Consider the following 17,843-nt stretch of genomic DNA (forward strand, 5'->3'; position numbering starts at 1 on the left):
GGGACAGAATGTAGGACAGAGTGAAGAGTGATGGGACTGTGCGGTGAGAGAGTGCGTGTGACGACGTGCACACGACGTCAGTTTGATCAATGAGAATCTATTCCGAATAGAATCCGTCGCGTGCAGATGGATCTAGTCGCTTGTATCAGCCGTCTTGGAAATGTTCATTATGACATTTTGTTGTCAAGCATTATATTAGACTGAACATGTAGCTCAGTGCAAGGAGCCCACGTCTGTGCGAAGAGGCAAACCGTGTCTGTAGAAACAGGCGGCTGGGGCGCTCCTAAATGTGGGCTATGTGGCTTTGGGTTCATTAAAATGCAAGTGCGAAGTCAAAGTCGATCTTCGAGATGGGAAGACGTTTTGTGCTAGGAGTGGACGATCTCGCTCTCTCCTCTTGAAACAAAATGCTCGAAATGCTCATTTATTGTAGTTTCCTTGTCGGGAATCGTCAAATATTTTGCATTGGGTGCATCTCTCCCTATCATCTCATGCAGAGCATGAACAAGCACACCGACATTGATTTGGATAATGCAATATGCAGCCTGCGCGCATCGGACATACTTCAGCACCTTGGAGAGTTCCAACACGCTCCTGCCTTCACGAGCCCTTCCTAATTATGCAGTATGATTTAAAAAACACACACACGTAGCCTATGATGCGCAGTGCTGGCAAAATATACTACCGAATAAACAACTAAATATGTGTTTTTGTTTTAAGTCATGTGTAAAATTGAGGGGAAAAAACAAGGACGACAGTAGATGGTAAAGTGAATGTGCGATCACAAAGTAGCATAGGCTAAATAGGACAAATATTAAAATGGTCCAATTTGTAAAATATGTAGGCCGTGTGTGTGGGGTGTGGGAGTGAGGGGTGGGGTTGGGGGGGAGCAAGAAATAGTCAGTCTGGTCATTGAGGAGATCATTTGACGGGGCTCATAGCCTGTAGATGGCAGGGAGGGAGGGAGAGTGAAAGAGAGGGAGAGAGAGAGAGAGAGAGAGAAAGAGAGAGAGAGAGAGAGAGAGAGAGAGAGAGAGAGAGAGAGAGAGAGAGAGATTCAGTCTGGTCAATGAGGAGAGAATTTGACGGGGCTCATAGCCTGTAGATGGCAGGAGCGTCCTTCTACACTGCTCCTTAATCCTGGAAATGACTAAACTTGAAAGTTGAAAGAGGAAGTTAAATCCGGGCAGATGCAATGTATCTTCTGATTCAAATGCGGTAGAATATGCAGAGGGTTTAAGTCGGAAGGAAGGTGTCACCAGTGTTTTAGAGGATGACTTATGTCAGTGTAATTACACGAAATTACGATTAAATAACTGCAATTGGTTAGATTAAACATAGTCTGCACCAATTCATCCACTGCAATTTAACTTTGATGCCACTATTCTATTTCAATGGAAAGGATTGCGTCGTTTCTTGGATCGTCATCTCTAACAAAGGGAACAAACTATATAGGCCTACTATATTCTGTTTCGTGACATTTTCTGAATTATAGTGTTGTCAATCAGGAAGTTTAGATAGCAAAAACAAAAACTCTACATACAATTTATGATTTTCCTTAAGAAAATACTTATTTTATTTTTATTGGCCCAAGATTAGCCTACCATATCTACGGCACTGAGAATATTTTCTATATTTATTTATTTCCGTGGGAATGCACTTGACTCATGTGGTTCAGTTTTGTTCTTATTTGATGGCTATGTTACCTACCATCTCTGCTCATGTAGTGAGATATTTCCACAGAAAACACTGACTATAGAAAATAGAAATAAAATGCACTTCGGTTTAAACAACGTACCAACTCGCGAGGAATCGAGCTGAGAGTTTTGCCCCTGTTGGTGAGATGGTTGAGTCCTCGTCAAGGTTGCTGTGGTATCCCAGCATCACCGTTCACTTCGAGCTGTGACCGCGCGCCAGCCACAACCGAAGACACACGGCTGAGGAACGGAGGAGATTGAGAAGAGAATAACTAGCTTCATGATTGTGAACATGAAAACAGATGACATAGAGGGGTATCGAATCAGGTCGACGGACTTCCTAAAGCTTTTCAAGAGAGGATGTATTAGATGCGGTCCAGTGGACTTTTTACAAGCTAAAAAAATGAGGATTAAAACTGGAGTTATATTTTGGAATCTCGTATTTTTTATGATGGTCACGTGTGTGCGAGGTAAGAAAAATCCTTTGATGTCCTATGTAGTAATGCATGTCTTACTACTTGTGTTTTTGGAGGAGGATGATGTCTTTTTGTATGGGAAGATCCGGCTGTGCAGTAAAAAGGCATTAAAAAAGGCTAGAGCTAAGGGAACGCATTTACTTGCCAGGCTGCAGGTTCAATGCAGGCATTGAGCGAGAGCTCAATAAACATTCTTGCAGTATGCTCAAGCGGATACGTGAGTTGCTTATGCCTAATAACCGGTGGGTTGTTTAGGGGAGATTATGCACCCCTATCTGCATATTTTTGTTTGTTATCTTACCAGACCCATTTTCATACTCGTCATTATCCACCTGTTTTATTTGAAATATGATTTCTGTAAATTATCAGAAATGAACCACATTTGTTTCAGAAAATGTAAATGGCAAATGAGAGGTGCAAGCGCCTCGGTTTCTAAATTAGTGTAAGGCACGTTACAATGTAGACTATATAATGAGACTACAGAGACTGATACAGACATGCTCCTCATCTTTCTGATTACCTTGTGTTTGAAGGAGAGAATATATGGGGGACATATAGGGATGGATATGGGCACCTATTCATCTTAAATACTATTCCTCTTCCAATAACTCCAAGCAAAACGATGTCTTTAACCCATACCACCCTTTTGTATATACTGGTACCATTGCCTTAACTGGTAGACAAGCCTTCCCTAAAGCCAATAGACTATAGGCTTTGGTGGGCTGTGATGTAACTGTTGCGCCTATGGCACCAAACACAAGCACAACGATGCAGATGCATCATTAATTTGCAACATATTGGATTGATTATCTAAGACCTATTGATATATTAAGGGTTTCTTATAATACTAGTAGAATATATTACAGATGAGGGTTTGGGTCTGTTTGATTCCAAGCATGTATAATGGCTGGAATCATGCTGCGAAGAAGGCATTTTATTTGGTTTATGCTCATGAAACAATATGTGTTGATGATTCAAGTGCTAAGAAGTTAACGTAATTGAATAGATAGATTTGGACAATAGTGTTTGCTGCATACATTGGTACAATCAGTGGTGGTGGCACTGATTTAGGGTAGACGCTGAACATGGTATTTAGGGGAGTAGCCTAAATCGGGTGTCAGCCTTCGCGCGTCAACATCACCTGCCCGCAATTACATTTGCATAGCCTATACCACTTTCTTTAGCTAATGCTGATGCCCCATGCCCATCTTTCTTAGGCACAAGAACGACAACAATCATATAGGCATCTGTATGCGGGGCGTCTTCTCTCTCCTGGTAGCCTCTTTTCAGATCAGTCAGACCATTTCACTGTCGATACCCACTCAGCGTTCTTTGCTAGAAGTCTGATTAATATTCTACTGCGCGCGCTCTGCATCCTGGTCACCCATCGATTCACATCTGAGTCGTCAAGCCCAAGGCCTCAGTAAACTGCATTTATTACGATAGTTAAGAAGACACAAACATGCCGGTCCGTAACACGTCTCCAGAGGACAACATCATTTATTTAGCTTAGGCCTATACAGTGACGATATTTGGTGAAAAAGTAAGTAGTCTGTCTGCTCTGTCTGTCCTTGGTGCTATGGCCGGATGATAAACCGACGCGCGGTGGCGGTGTGATGAGATCCAGACGATAAATACTTTTTTTTATCCAGGACCAGCAACACATACCTCCCTCTCTCTATACATCCTGGATGATGTTCATACTTAGCCTACATTGAATTATTGTCATGGCAAAATGTATTGTTTTGGTTCAGTTCCAGTGAAGACAGACGGAGGTTATTTGTGTGTAAATGTGTGTAAATGTATACAAACAAAATACTTGCGTCTCAATCTCTATGCCAAGTTTTACCTTTGAATATAGGGATATCACTACTGCGTACTAATAGCACATCACAGATTAGTATGTGTACCCAGAGTTAGTTTACTTGTTCCTAGCTATTCATCAAGTACAGAAGTTCCATTCTACATTGGATTAAATCACCTTGCTCTCCATGAAGTCTGAGCTATATAATTAGAAATTAGAACACTGAGCAACATTCTCTCAGCCAAAGACCATTCTTCCACGGTGTCATTATCTTTGTCGATAGTGTGGGTGAATTCACACAGGCTGGCTAATAGACAAGACCTGGCCATGTTCAATATAATGATATAGATGTAGGATCTTAATTTGAGCCAGTTTGCTACAGCAGGAAAATAATCCTGCAGCAACAGGAAATGTGAATTATTATGTGGATTATAATTAATAGACATTTTTGTAGGAGTTGATACATTTTTTGTAAGGTACGATTAAAAGTCTGAAATTTCAAAGTGAAAATGATAAACTTCAGCAACCTTTTTAATCCTCAAAGACACTATGCGTTTTACATTTCCTGCATTGCTGCAACAGGGTGATCAAATTAAGATCCTACTGTATGAGGTCAGCAGATAGGGGTGGATTATTAACAACTAGCAGGATTATGCCTGTGATCAGTACACACACACACACACACACACACACACACACACACACACACACACACACACACACACACACACACACACACACACACACACACACACACACACGCATGCACACACAAACGCACGGCTGCATGCACATATGCACACACGCTTAACCTGTTAAGGCTAGGGGGCAGTATTGACACAGCCGGATAAAAAACGTACCCGATTTAATCTGGTTACTACTCCTGCCCAGTAACTAGAATATGCATATAATTATTGGCTTTCGATAGAAAACACCCTAAAGTTTCTAAAACTGTTTGAATGGTGTCTGTGAGTATAACAGAACTCATATGGCAGGCCAAAACCTGAGAAGATTCCATGCAGGAAGTGGCCTGTCTGACAAGATGTGTTTCATCTAGGCTGTTTTTATTGAAGATTTAGAATCTTTGCTCTAACGTGACACTTCCTACGGCTCCCATAGGCTCTCAGAGCCCGGGAAAAAGCTGAACGATATCGAGGCAGGCTCTGGCTGAAACACATTATCGCGTTTGGCAAGTGGCCGCTCAGAGTACTGTGGGCTTAGGCGCGTGCCCGAGTCGTCCGAATGCTTTATTTTTTTTCGTCTGTTTACCTAAATGCAGATTCCCGGTCGGAATATTATCGCTTTTTTTACGAGAAAAATTGCATAAAAATGGATTTTAAACAGCGGTTGACATGCTTCGAAGTACGGTAATGGAATATTTCGTTTTTTTTTGTCACGAATTGCGCCATGCTCGTAACCCTTATTTACCCTTTCGGATAGTGTCTTGAACGCACGAACAAAACGTCGCTGTTTGGATATAACGATGGATTATTTTGGACCAAACCAACATTTGTTATTGAAGTAGAAGTCCTGGGAGTGCATTTTGACGAAGACAGCAAAGGTAATAACATTTTTCTTATAGTAAATCTGACTTTGATGAGTGCTAAACTTGCTGGGTGTCTAAATAGCTAGCCCTGTGATGCCGGGCTATCTACTGAGAATATTGCAAAATGTGCTTTCACCGAAAAGCTATTTTAAAATCGGACATATCGAGTGCATAGAGGAGTTCTGTATCTATAATTCTTAAAATAATTGTTATGCTTTTTGTGAACGTTTATCGTGAGTAATTTAGTAAATTCACCGGCAGTGTTCGGTGGGAATGCTAGTCACATGCTAGTCACATGCTAATGTAAAAAGCTGTTTTTTGATATAAATATGAACTTGATTGAACAAAACATGCATGTATTGTATAACATAATGTCCTAGGGTTGTCATCTGATGAAGATCATCAAAGGTTAGTGCTACATTTAGCTGTGGTTTGGGTTTATGTGACATTATATGCTAGCTTGAAAAATGGGTGTCTGATTATTTCTGGCTGGGTACTCTGCTGACATAATCTAATGTTTTGCTTTCGTTGTAAAGCCTTTTTGAAATCGGACAGTGTGGTTAGATTAACGAGAGTCTTATCTTTAAAATGGTGTAAAATAGTCATATGTTTGAAAAATTGAAGGTTTTGTATTTCTAAGTTTTTTGAATAACGCGCCACGGGATTGCACTGGCTGTTACGTAGGTGGGACGATTTGGTGCCACCTAGCCCAGAGAGGATATACACAGACAAGCCACGAACACTCTCTCTCTCTCTCACTCTCACTCTCACTCTCACTCTCACTCTCACACACACACACACACACACACACACACACACATCCCAGTGTGTGTGAGGCTGACTGCTCTCTCCCTGCAAATGAAAGAGCTGTTTGAATCACTATGAGCCCAGTTTGCCGTCATGGCACAGGCAGGTGCAGAGTGCAGTAGTTACAGTCCACAGATGTCTGCAGTAACCTAGATTTCTTACATGTCTGTGTGTGTGTGTGTGTGTGTGTGTTTTGGCACCAGAGTGGGTAGGTGACAGTGGTTGTTTGCACCAAGAGCGTATACAAACATTTTAGCATGTCTGCAGAATAGCGTATTTATAAACACAGGATATCAACTGACTAATGGATGGTACATTGCACTTCCATTAAAGTGAGCCTCAAGAGATATTGCACAATCTTCACAGCAGTGGATACAAGGACCATTTTCTTTTTAGCTGTATCTTCTTTCTCTTGATGTTATGGACATAAAGAAATCCCTAATGCTGTATCTTATTGCAAGGGACCAGAGATATTGATTTCAATTCTTGTAGCAGACACAAAACATCACTTCAATATGAACTCACCTATTATTTTTTGTTGGAAGTAATACTTTTTACTGCAGGTTTGCTTCAATGGTATCTGTCTGCAAATGACTTTGTACTTAGTCAACATGAATCATCGTTGGTCACTCTCAGTCATGGTCTCTTCTGGGAAATCATTCTTAACCTTTGGACATTGTCCCCTTGTGGCAGTGATGGAGAGGCACATGAGGTTGGCTAGGAGATGGATCTATATCAGTTCAAATGTAATACACCACCTGAGCAAGTTATTATCTGAAAACATAAGGTTATTGCTGATTTTTGATTAAGTCTGTGTACAGTTGTGTAATTTGATCCAGTCTATGTACTGTAGCTGGTATATGTCAGAAGACCTAGAATTCTCTAGGATTCTCTAGTCTAGAATTCTCTAAAATTCTCTATAATTTTCAAAGATTTTCTATAATTCTCTAAGATTCTCTAGAATTCTCTAAGATTCTAGAGAATCAGAGCTTTTTCATAATGAGTCATCTGATGACTAACCAAACAATACAACCAGGATGTTATGTAATGTGAGTGGACATCCAGAGTGGAGTTATACCAGCAAAACTGATCTGAAGGGAATGCATGTGGTCAGTTTTGTAGACTGAGACCCAGTGAACTCTGTGTTTGTCTGGGGATAACCTCACACAATGGGAGGTGTTGTGTGGGGATTTTGACAATTGGTGCTGGAGACTGTTTAATCAAAGTTTCATATCTGTCTACACAACTCAGGTACAAACCCACAACACTGTCTCTCTGGTCTACACGTCTGACTGACATCATGAGATGCTTACCCATACTCAAGTTGTTTGAGGTCGTTATCGAGCCTTTTCATCAACCCTATTGTTGTTCAGTGCACAAAATAAGGTCACATTTCAAAATGTTTTGTCCAATGACATCTGCTGTAGTTTAGCTTCAAATCACATCTGCGCTTTCCATTCTCCCTGTTGGTCATGTAGGTCATTGAAGGTACAATCTCCTTCTCTGTGGGCACTGTGACCATGTTCATCATACTGTCAATGTTCATTATTGGTAAAGAACAAGAAGTTACTGTTAAAGCTCACAATTCACTGCTTCATTGACAATGTTTCGATCCGAAGTGGATCTTCGTCAGGTCATTATGTTAATTACCGGACCATAAATAAATCAGGAACATTCCTATTGTATTTACTCCTATAGTAAATGGCTTGTCTTTTTTTCTGTTGCTATGCAGATTACAGTCAATCGGTTTTCCAATAAGGGACCCATTAACTAACTATGGTATCATCAATGCAATTTATGTTGTTGATAAATTAGTTCCAGTATAATGGATCGAGGGTTGCTGTGGGTCTGTGCGCTTTCGAAATTGCTGGTCCTAGTCTATTTACAGGCAAGTGTCCTTTCCTTGGCTCGGATCCTGGATTGGCTGGACTTCCCAGTACTTACAGTAGACCGCTGCCCTTGGTGCCTCCCTGTGACTTTCTTGCATAAGGGGGTCATTTTATTTTATAGGTCTAGTAGCATCTGACACCAGGTATTTCAGCGAGAGACCAATGGTCTGTGTGAGAGAGATGTTTCATCATCACTCACCTCCATCATCAGATCCAGAGCTTGCCAAAGAACGTAAAGACACCGCCACCGCAAAGGGAGTGTAGGGTACAGCATTGACCTGCTGCCTTTCCATCATGGTGGGTCACATTTTTAGATGGGGTTTTGGTCTTGACTTTGCCTCTGTCATTATTGGGACATAAAAACCTTTGAGCGCAGTTATTGGGTGATGTATCTCTTTGTTTCACATGGGAGCCTTGTTCTCTACCGCTGGGAGCAGAAGCTTGTGTCAAGGGAATAGGTGCTCTTTTAAATCACACCTGTCTCACACATTGGGGTTTGGAGGACCTATCTGTTGGCAGAGCAGGTCTACTTTACTTTCCCTATATTCCCCTTTTCCTTGAGATTTGAAGGGCCACACTTTCTTTGGATAGTTAGGGTAAGGTTTAGAACAGTGGTCACCAACCGGTCGCGATCGAGGCATTCTACGGAAATGCGTGATCACCACATATTTCTGTAGAAAAGCCATTGATAGTGCCTGCGCAACGGTTAGGCAAAGTATTCCCATTTTGAGCCATTTCATGTCTGAAAGACAAACTCTGCCTATCTGGCGGACTGGGAGATCTGTGTCTAAATCAAGTGTGCCTACTGCGCTGACCAATCGGATAGCTCATATCACGACCCTGGATGCAGCAAAGTTTGATACTAGCCTATTTGAGATCTTTTTACTTTTAAAACCATGACCAGAGAGCGACTGTCAAAGAAAACAACAATGAGCTGCTGTTTTTATGAATGCGTTCATGTATTAGTTTTTATTCAGCACTGTCAACACTTTTTATTCAAGACTATTACAAAACATGAAATGGGCTTCTCCCTATTTCCTCTCCCGCTGCAGTTGGATTAATATCCCTGCATTTTTATTATTATTAGCAGCTCGTCGTATATATTTTAATATCAAAGAATATTTCACTTTCTCTCGTCATAGGAACAACATAAATTTGTGCACAAATTGGGGTGCGACTCGAGTTTCACCACCAGGTGGAATATGGTGTCCCCTCTCTCTGGTCAGTCTCACAGGAGGAAAAGAAGGAAAGAGCAGGAACCGTGGGAGGCGGACCCTTTGCTGCTTTCTCCCATCCTCCGCTGAGACGAATGTTGTGTACAAAACAACTAATAACTCGTAACTCAGAAATCTTCGACTTCTGTGCGTTCAAGACAACTGGGAACTCGGAAAAAACGAACGGTAATCCAACTCGGAATTCCAAGTCGGAACCTCTAGCATTTTTCGAGAGCTTCAACTTTCAGACCTGAAGATCAAATCAAATCAAATGTTATTAGTCAGATGCGCTGAACCTAACAGGTGTAGACCTTACAGTGAAATGCTTACTTATGAGCCCCTATTTCACAATGCAGTTAAAAATACGAATAAGAAATAAAATTAACAAGTAATTAAAGAGCATGTCACGTTGGCATGAAGGATTAGGAGACAGGTGCAGGAATGCGTAATAGGATTTTTTATTAAGACCAAATTATGGCGTGCCGTGTAAGGGCACGGGGACGAAGACCAAACAAACACCATACAAAACACAGGGTTGAAACCCAAACAAAAGAGCGAGGAGTACCTTGAATAAATAACACGTGCACAATTATTAACACACGGGAAAGACCCGTAATCATCTGTGCAATCCCAAAGGTCACGAATGTCCAACACAGACAGCACAGGTACTCACACGCACCAACAGACATAGTAACAATAATTGACCGCCCAATGGAAACCAAAGGGCACATGTATACAAATACTAATCAGTCGGAATAAGGGACAGGTGTGCGTAATGAAAGTTCCAAAGGGATCGGTGACAGTACCCCCCCCCCCCCCCTCAGCAGTGGTGCCGAATGGACCGGTTGTGGCGGCGTCGGACGGACCAGTTGTGGCTGCTGAAGTGGCATAATCAGATGGACCCATTGTGGCGATGTTGGATGGCCCAGTTGCAGCTGCCGAAGTTCCGGACAGACGTAATGCGTAATGAAAGTTCCGGAGGGACCCGTGACAGAGCAGCAGTAAAATAACAATAGCGAGACAATATATGGGTGGTACCAGTACGGAGTCAATGTGCGGGGGCACCGGTTAGTCGAGGTAATAAACTCAGCAAAAAAAGAAACGTCCCTTTTCCAGGACCCTGTCTTTCGAGGATAATTCTTAAAAATCCAAATAACTTCACAGATCTTCATTGTAAAGAGTTTAAACACTGTTTCCCAAGCTTGTTCAATGAATCATAGGAGGATCAATGAATTGTTCAATGAATCACGAGGATACGAAACTCTGTCACCTCCGATAAATCCACTATAATTGAGAATTTTAATAAGCATTTTTCTGCGGCTGGCCATGCTTTCCACCTGGCTACCCCTACCGCGGTCAATAGCACTGTACCCCCCACAGCTACTCGCCCAAGCCTTCCCCATTTCTCCTTCTCCCAAATCCAGTCAGCTGATGTTCTGAAAGAGCTGCAAAATCTGGACCCCTACAAATCAGCCGGGCTAGACAATCTGGACTCTTTCTTTCTAAAATTATCTGCCGAAATTGTTGCAACCCCTATTACTAGCCTGTTCAACCTCTCTTTCGTGTCATCTGAGATTCCAAAAGATTGGAAAGCAGCTGCTGTCATCCCCCTCTTCAAAGGAGGGGACACTCTTGACCCAAACTGCTACAGACCTATATCTATCCTACCCTGCCTTTCTAAGGTCTTCGAAAGCCAAGTCACCAAACAAATTACCGACCATTTCGGATCCCACCGCACCTTCTCCGCTATGCAATCTGGTTTCAGAGCTGGTCATGGGTGCACCTCAGCCACACTCAAGGTCCTAAACGATATCGTAACCGCCATCGATAAGAAACAATACTGTGCTGCCGTATTCATTGACCTGGCCAAGGCTTTCGACTCTGTCAATCACCACATCCTCATCAGCAGACTCAATAGCCTTGGTTTCTCAAATGATTGCCTCGCCTGGTTCACCAACTACTTCTCTGATAGAGTTCAATGTGTCAAATCGGAAGGCCTGTTGTCCGGGCCTCTGGTAGTCTCTATGGGGGTGCCACAGGGTTCAATTCTTGGGCCAACTCTTTTCTCTGTATACATCAATGATGTCGCTCTTGCTGCTGGTGAGTCTCTGATCCACCTCTACGCAGACGACACCATTCTGTATACTTCTGGCCCTTCTTTGGACACTGTGTTAACAACCCTCCAGACGAGCTTCAATGCTCTCCTTCCGTAGCCTCCAACTGCTCTTAAATACAAGTAAAACTAAATGCATGCTCTTCAACCGATCGCTGCCCGCACCTGCCCGCCCATCCAGCATCACTACTCTGGACGGTTCTTACTTAGAATATGTGGACAACTACAAATACCTAGGTGTCCGGTTAGACTGTAAGCTCTCCTTCCAGACTCACATCAAACATCTCCAATCTAAAGTTAAATCTAGAATTGGCTTCCTATTTCGCAACAAAGCATCTTTCAATCATGCTGCCAAACATACCCTCGTAAAACTGACCATCCTTCCGATCCTCGACTTTGGCGATGTCATTTATAAAATAGCCTCCAATACCCTACTCAACAAACTGGATGCAGTCTATCACAGTGCCTTCCGTTTTGTCACCAAAGCCCCATATACTACCCACCACTGCGACCTGTACGCTCTCGTTGGCTGGCCCTCGCTTCATACTCGTCGCCAAACCCACTGGCTCCAGGTCATCTACAAGACCCTGCTAGGTAAAGTCCCCCCTTATCTCAGCTCACTGGTCACCATAGCAGCACCCACCTGTAGCACGCGCTCCAGCAGATATATCTCTCTGGTCACCCCCAAAGCCAATTCCTCCTTTGGCCTTCTCTCCTTCCAGTTATCCGCTGCCAATGACTGGAACGAACTACAAAAATCTCTGAAACTGGAAACACTTATCTCCCTCATTAGCTTTAAGCACCAGCTGTCAGAGCAGCTCACAGATCGCGCACCTGTACATAGCCCATCTATAGTTTATCCCAAACTACCGCTTCCCCTACTGTATTTATTTATTTATTTTGCTCCTTTGCACCCCATTATTTATATTTCTACTTTGCACTTTCTTCCACTACAAATCTACCATTCCAGTGTTTTACTTGCTATATTGTATTTACTTTGCCACCATGGCCTTTTTTGCCTTTACCTCCCTTATCTCACCTCATTTGCTCACATTGTATATAGACTTATTTTTGTACTGTATTATTGACTGTATGTTTGTTTTACTCCATGTGTAACTCTGTGTTGTTGTATGTGTCGAACTGCTTTGCTTTATCTTGGCCAGGTCACAATAGTAAATGAGAACTTGTTCTCGACTTGCCTACCTGGTTAAATAAAGGTGAAATAAATAATAATAAAAAAAAAATCATAAACAATTAATGAACATGCACCTGTGGAACGGTCGTTAAGACACTAACAAGTTACAGACGATAGGCAATTAAGGTCACAGTTATGAAAACTTAGGACACTAAAGAGGCCTTTATACTGACTCTGAAAAACACCAAAAGAAAGATGGCCAGGGTGCTTGCTCATCTGCGTGAACATGCCTTAGGCATGCTTTAAGGAGGCATGAGGACTGCAGTTGTGGCCAGGGCAATAAATTGCAATGTCCATACTGTGAGACGCCTAAGAGAGCGCTACAGGGAGACAGGACGGACAGCTGATTGTCCTCGCAGTGGCAGTCGACATGTAACAGCACCTGCACAGGATCGGTACATCCGAGCATCACACCTGCGGGACAGGTACAGGATGGCAACAACAACTGCCCGAGTTACACTAGGAATGAACAATCCCTTCATCAGTGCTCAGACTGTCCGCAATAGGCTGAGAGAGGCTGGACTGAGGGCTTGTAAGCCTGTTGTAAGGCAGGTCCTCACCAGACATCACCGGCAACAACGTCGCCTATGGGCACAAACCCACCGTCGCTGGACCAGACAGGACTGGGAAAAAGTGCTCTTCACTGACAAGTCACGGTTTTGTCTCACCAGGGGTGATGGTCGGATTCGCGTTTATCGTCGAAGGAATGAGCGTTACACCGAGGCCTGTACTCTGGAGCGGGATTGATTTGGAGGTGGAGGGTCCGTCATGGTCTGGGGCGGTGTCACAGCATCATCAGACTGAGCTTGTTGTCATTGCAGGCAATCTCAATGCTGCACCAGATGTGGTACCCTTCCTGCAGGCTCATCCTGACATGACCCTGCAGAATGACCAGCCATACTGCTTATTCTGTGTGTGATTTAGCAGTGGTGTAAAAGAGGGAGAGGTTGTTGTCCTGGCACCACACGGCCAGGTCTCTGACCTCCTCCCTATAGGCTGGCTCGTTGTTAATGATGGTGTTGGAGTCGTGCTTGGCCGTGCAGTCATGAGTGAACAGGGATTACAGGAGGGGACTGAGCATGCACCCCTGAGGGGCCCCTGTGTAGAGGATCAGCGGATGTCATGATTTGACTGATTTCATGCTTTAACCTCGCTATTTTTCCTACTTCTCAGTTGTCTTGAAAGCACCATGACCATCAGATGCAGGGACCATCAGTCCAGTAAAATAAAAAAGCTACTTTTGCAAACTGTTTCAATTTATGCTCAGCTGTGCCTCGCAAGTACTAAACTGACTGATCTATTTTGTTATCAAAGCTCAAGTTATGAAATATAGTATGGTCTGAGAAGAATGCCAGGCCAGGCCAGGCGTATAGCCAATACGCTTTGATAATGTATTCGGCCTACTTCACAAACCTCATTCATACAGAACTGTTTTTATTAAGTTAAAACTTGTTATGGCTAGGCGTCCCTCTAGCGGGGCAACTTCCAGTGAAACTGGAGGGTGCCCAATTCAAATAAATTATCATAAAAATTATGGATATTAAACATTTACGTACATACAAGTATCTTAAATCAGTTGAAAGCTTAAATTCTTGTTAACCTTTCTAGAGTCGGGGGCAGTATCCTGAATTTCCACCTGTCTGACGTGCCCAAAGTAAACTGCCTGTTACTCAGGCCCAGAAACTAGGATATGCATATAATTGGTAGAATTGGATAAAAAACACTCTGAAGTTTCTAAAACTGTTAAAATAATGTATGTGATTATAACAGAGCTGGTATGCAGGCGTAAACCTGAGGAAAATCCATCCAGAATTTTTTTGGGGGGGCTCCCAATAACTTCAAATGTGAAGCTATTGAAAACTATGACTTCCGCCTCCGAGATTGCAGTTCCTATGGCTTCCACTAGATGACAACAGTCTTTAACCTCTCTAGGCTAGGCGGGACGAATTCGTCCCACCTACGTAACAGCCACTGCCAGCCTGTGGCGCGATTTTCAAAACCTTAAAAATCCTATTACTTCAATTTCTCAAACATATGACTATTTTATAGCCATTTAAAGACAAGACTCTCGTTAATCTAACCACACTGTCCGATTTCAAAAAGGCTTTACAACGAAAGCAAAACATTAGATTATGTCAGCAGAGTACCAAGCCAGAAATAATCAGACACCCATTTTTCAAGACAGCATATAATCTCACCAAAACCCAGAAGACAGCTAAATGCAGCACTCACCTTTGATGATCTTCATCAGATGACAACCCTAGGACATTATGTTATACAATACATGCATGTTTTGTTCAATCAAGTTCATATTTATATCAAAAAACAGCTTTTTACATTAGCATGTGACGTTCAGAACTAGCATACCCCCCGCAAACTTCCGGGGAATTCGCTAACATTTTACTAAATTACTCACGATAAACGTTCACAAAAAGCATAACAATTATTTAAAGAATTATAGATACAGACCTCCTCTATGCACTCGATATGTCCGATTTTAAAATAGCTTTTTGGTGAAAGCACATTTTGCAATATTCTAAGTACATAGCCCAGGCATCACGGGCTCGCTATTTAGACACCCGGCAAGTTTAGCACTCACCATAATCATATTTACTATTATAAAAGTTTGATTACCTTTTGTTGTCTTCGTCAGAATGCACACCCAGGACTGCTACTTCAATAACAAATGTTGGTTTGGTCCAAAATAATCCATCGTTATATCCGAATAGCGGCGTTTTGTTCGTGCGTTCCAGACACTATCCGAAATAGTAAAGAAGTGTCGCGCGCATGGCGCAATTCGTGACAATAAAATTCTAAGTATTCCATTACCGTACTTCGAAGCATGTCAACCGCTGTTTAAAATCTATTTTTACGACATTTTTCTCGTAGAAAAGCGATAATATTCCGACAGGGAATCTCCTTTTCGGCAAACAGAGGAAAAAATCCCAAAGGCGGGGGCGGTCGGGGTCACGCGCATAAGCCAGTGTCCCTTGATCGGCCACTTGAGAAAGGCGATAATGTGTTTCAGCCTGGGGCTGGAATGACGACATTCTGTTTTTTCCCGGGCTCTGAGCGCCTATGGACGACGTGGGAAGTGTCACGTTAGAGCAGAGATCCTTAGTAAATGATAGAGATGGAAAAGAAGTTCAAGAAATGGTCTGACAGGCCACTTCCTGTAAAGGAATCTCTCAGGTTTTGACCTGCCATTTGAGTTCTGTTATACTCACAGACACCATTCAAACAGTTTTAGAAAATGTAGGGTGTTTTCTATCCATATGTAATAAGTATATGCATATTCTAGTTACTGGGTAGGAGTGGTAACCAGATTAAATCGGGTATGTTTTTTATCCAGCCGTGTCAATACTGCCCCCTATCCTAAACAGGTTAACCTCTCTGGGCTAGGTGGGACGTTAGCGTCCCACTCTATTCAACAGCCAGTGGAATCGCGTGGCGCGAAATACAAATACCTCAAAAATGCTATAACTTCAATTTATCAAACATATGACTATTTTACACCATTTGAAAGATAAGACTCTCGTTAATCCAACCACATTGTCCGATTTCAAAAAGGCTTTACAGCGAAAGCAAAACATTAGATTATGTCAGGAGAGTACCCAGCGAAAAATAATCACACAGCCATTTTCAAAGCAAGCATATATGTCACATAAACCCAAACCACAGCTAAATGCAGCACTAACCTTTGATGATCTTCATCAGATGACACTCCTAGGACATTATGTTATACAATACATGCATGTTTTGTTCAATCTAGTTCATATTTATATCAAAAAACTGCTTTTTACATTAGCATGTGATGTTCAGAACTAGCATACCCACCGAAAACTTCCGGTGAATTTACTAAATTACTCATCATAAACGTTGACAAAATACATAACAATTATTTTAAGAATTATAGATACAGAACTCCTTTATGCAACCGCTATGTCAGATTTTAAAATAGCTTTTCGGCGAAAGCACATTTTGCAATATTCTGAGTACATAGCTCAGCCATCACAGTCAGGCGGAAATTCAGAAAAATGGACCCTAGCCCTTACAAGTTTAATGTAAAAAAAAAAAAATTGTAAGTCATGTTTAAAAAAAATCAAGGCAGTAGATCTCAGCTTGCGTTTTGACTGCGAAAGTGATCTTGACTCAGAAAAGGTTGATGACCACTGTTTTAGGGTAAGGGTTAAGTTTCAAGTTTTAATGTCATGTACACTAGTAAAGTGAAATGCCTTTGTTGCAAGCTCGAAACCCAACATTGCAGTAATCAATATCAATGTAGTACTAAAAATCACATAAGGTAGAACAAAAACATACAAGAAATAAAAATAAGAAGAACACGACAAAGTAAGTAAGCTGTATATAGGGTCAGTCCCAGGGTCAGTTCCAAAACCATATAGAAGCTGTTTAGGGTCCTGTTGGTATCAGACTTGATTCACCGGTACCACTTGCCATGCGGAAGCAGAAAGAACAGTCTATGGCTTGGGTGGCTGGAGTCTTTAATGATATTCCAGGCCTTCCTTTCACACCGCCTGATATCGAGGTCCTGGATGGCAGGAAGCTCGTCCCCAGTTATGTAGTAGGCTGTCCACACCACCCTCTGTAGTGCCATGCGATTGAGGGCAGTGCTGTTGCCATACCAAGCAGTGATGCAGCCAGTCAAGATGCTCTCAATGGAGCAGCTGTAGAACTTTTTGAGGATTTGGAAGGGACAATGATGTTTAACACTGAGCTGTAGTCAATGAACAGCATTCTCACATAGGTATTCCTCTTATCTAGATGGGTGAGGGCAGAGTGGAGTGCAATTGAGATTGCGTCATCTGTGGATTTGTTGGGGCGGTTTGCAAAGTGGAGTGGGTCTAGTGTCTGGGATGATGGGATGGAATTGATGTGTGCCATAACCAGACTTTCAAAGCACTTCATGATTACAGATGTGATTGCTAAAGGGCGGTAGCCATTGTGGCATGAAGCCTTAGAGTTCTTCGGAACAGGAATGATGGTGATCAGCAAAAGACATGTGGGGATTACAGACTGGAACAATGAGAGGTTGAAAATTACCTGTGAATATACCTTCCAGCTGTTCTGCGAATGCTCTGAGA

General features: G+C 42.4%; 1 protein-coding gene across 1 annotated transcript in view; it reads left to right on the forward strand.

The window, feature by feature from the left end:
* Window positions 1-1,910: 1,910 nt before the first annotated feature.
* LOC106570400 (CUB and sushi domain-containing protein 3) overlaps window positions 1,911-17,843 on the forward strand; it is a 738,870-nt gene continuing 722,937 nt past the window's right edge. The window contains exon 1 of the mRNA XM_082961236.1: window positions 1,911-2,167. Coding sequence (XP_082817362.1) covers window positions 1,978-2,167 — 190 coding nt within the window. The 5' untranslated portion in view covers window positions 1,911-1,977. The remainder of the gene's footprint in view (window positions 2,168-17,843) is intronic.

This window comes from Salmo salar, chromosome 14 (genome assembly GCF_965601325.2).
Source record: "Salmo salar chromosome 14, fSalSal1, whole genome shotgun sequence".
NCBI classification, from domain to species: Eukaryota; Metazoa; Chordata; class Actinopteri; order Salmoniformes; family Salmonidae; genus Salmo; species Salmo salar.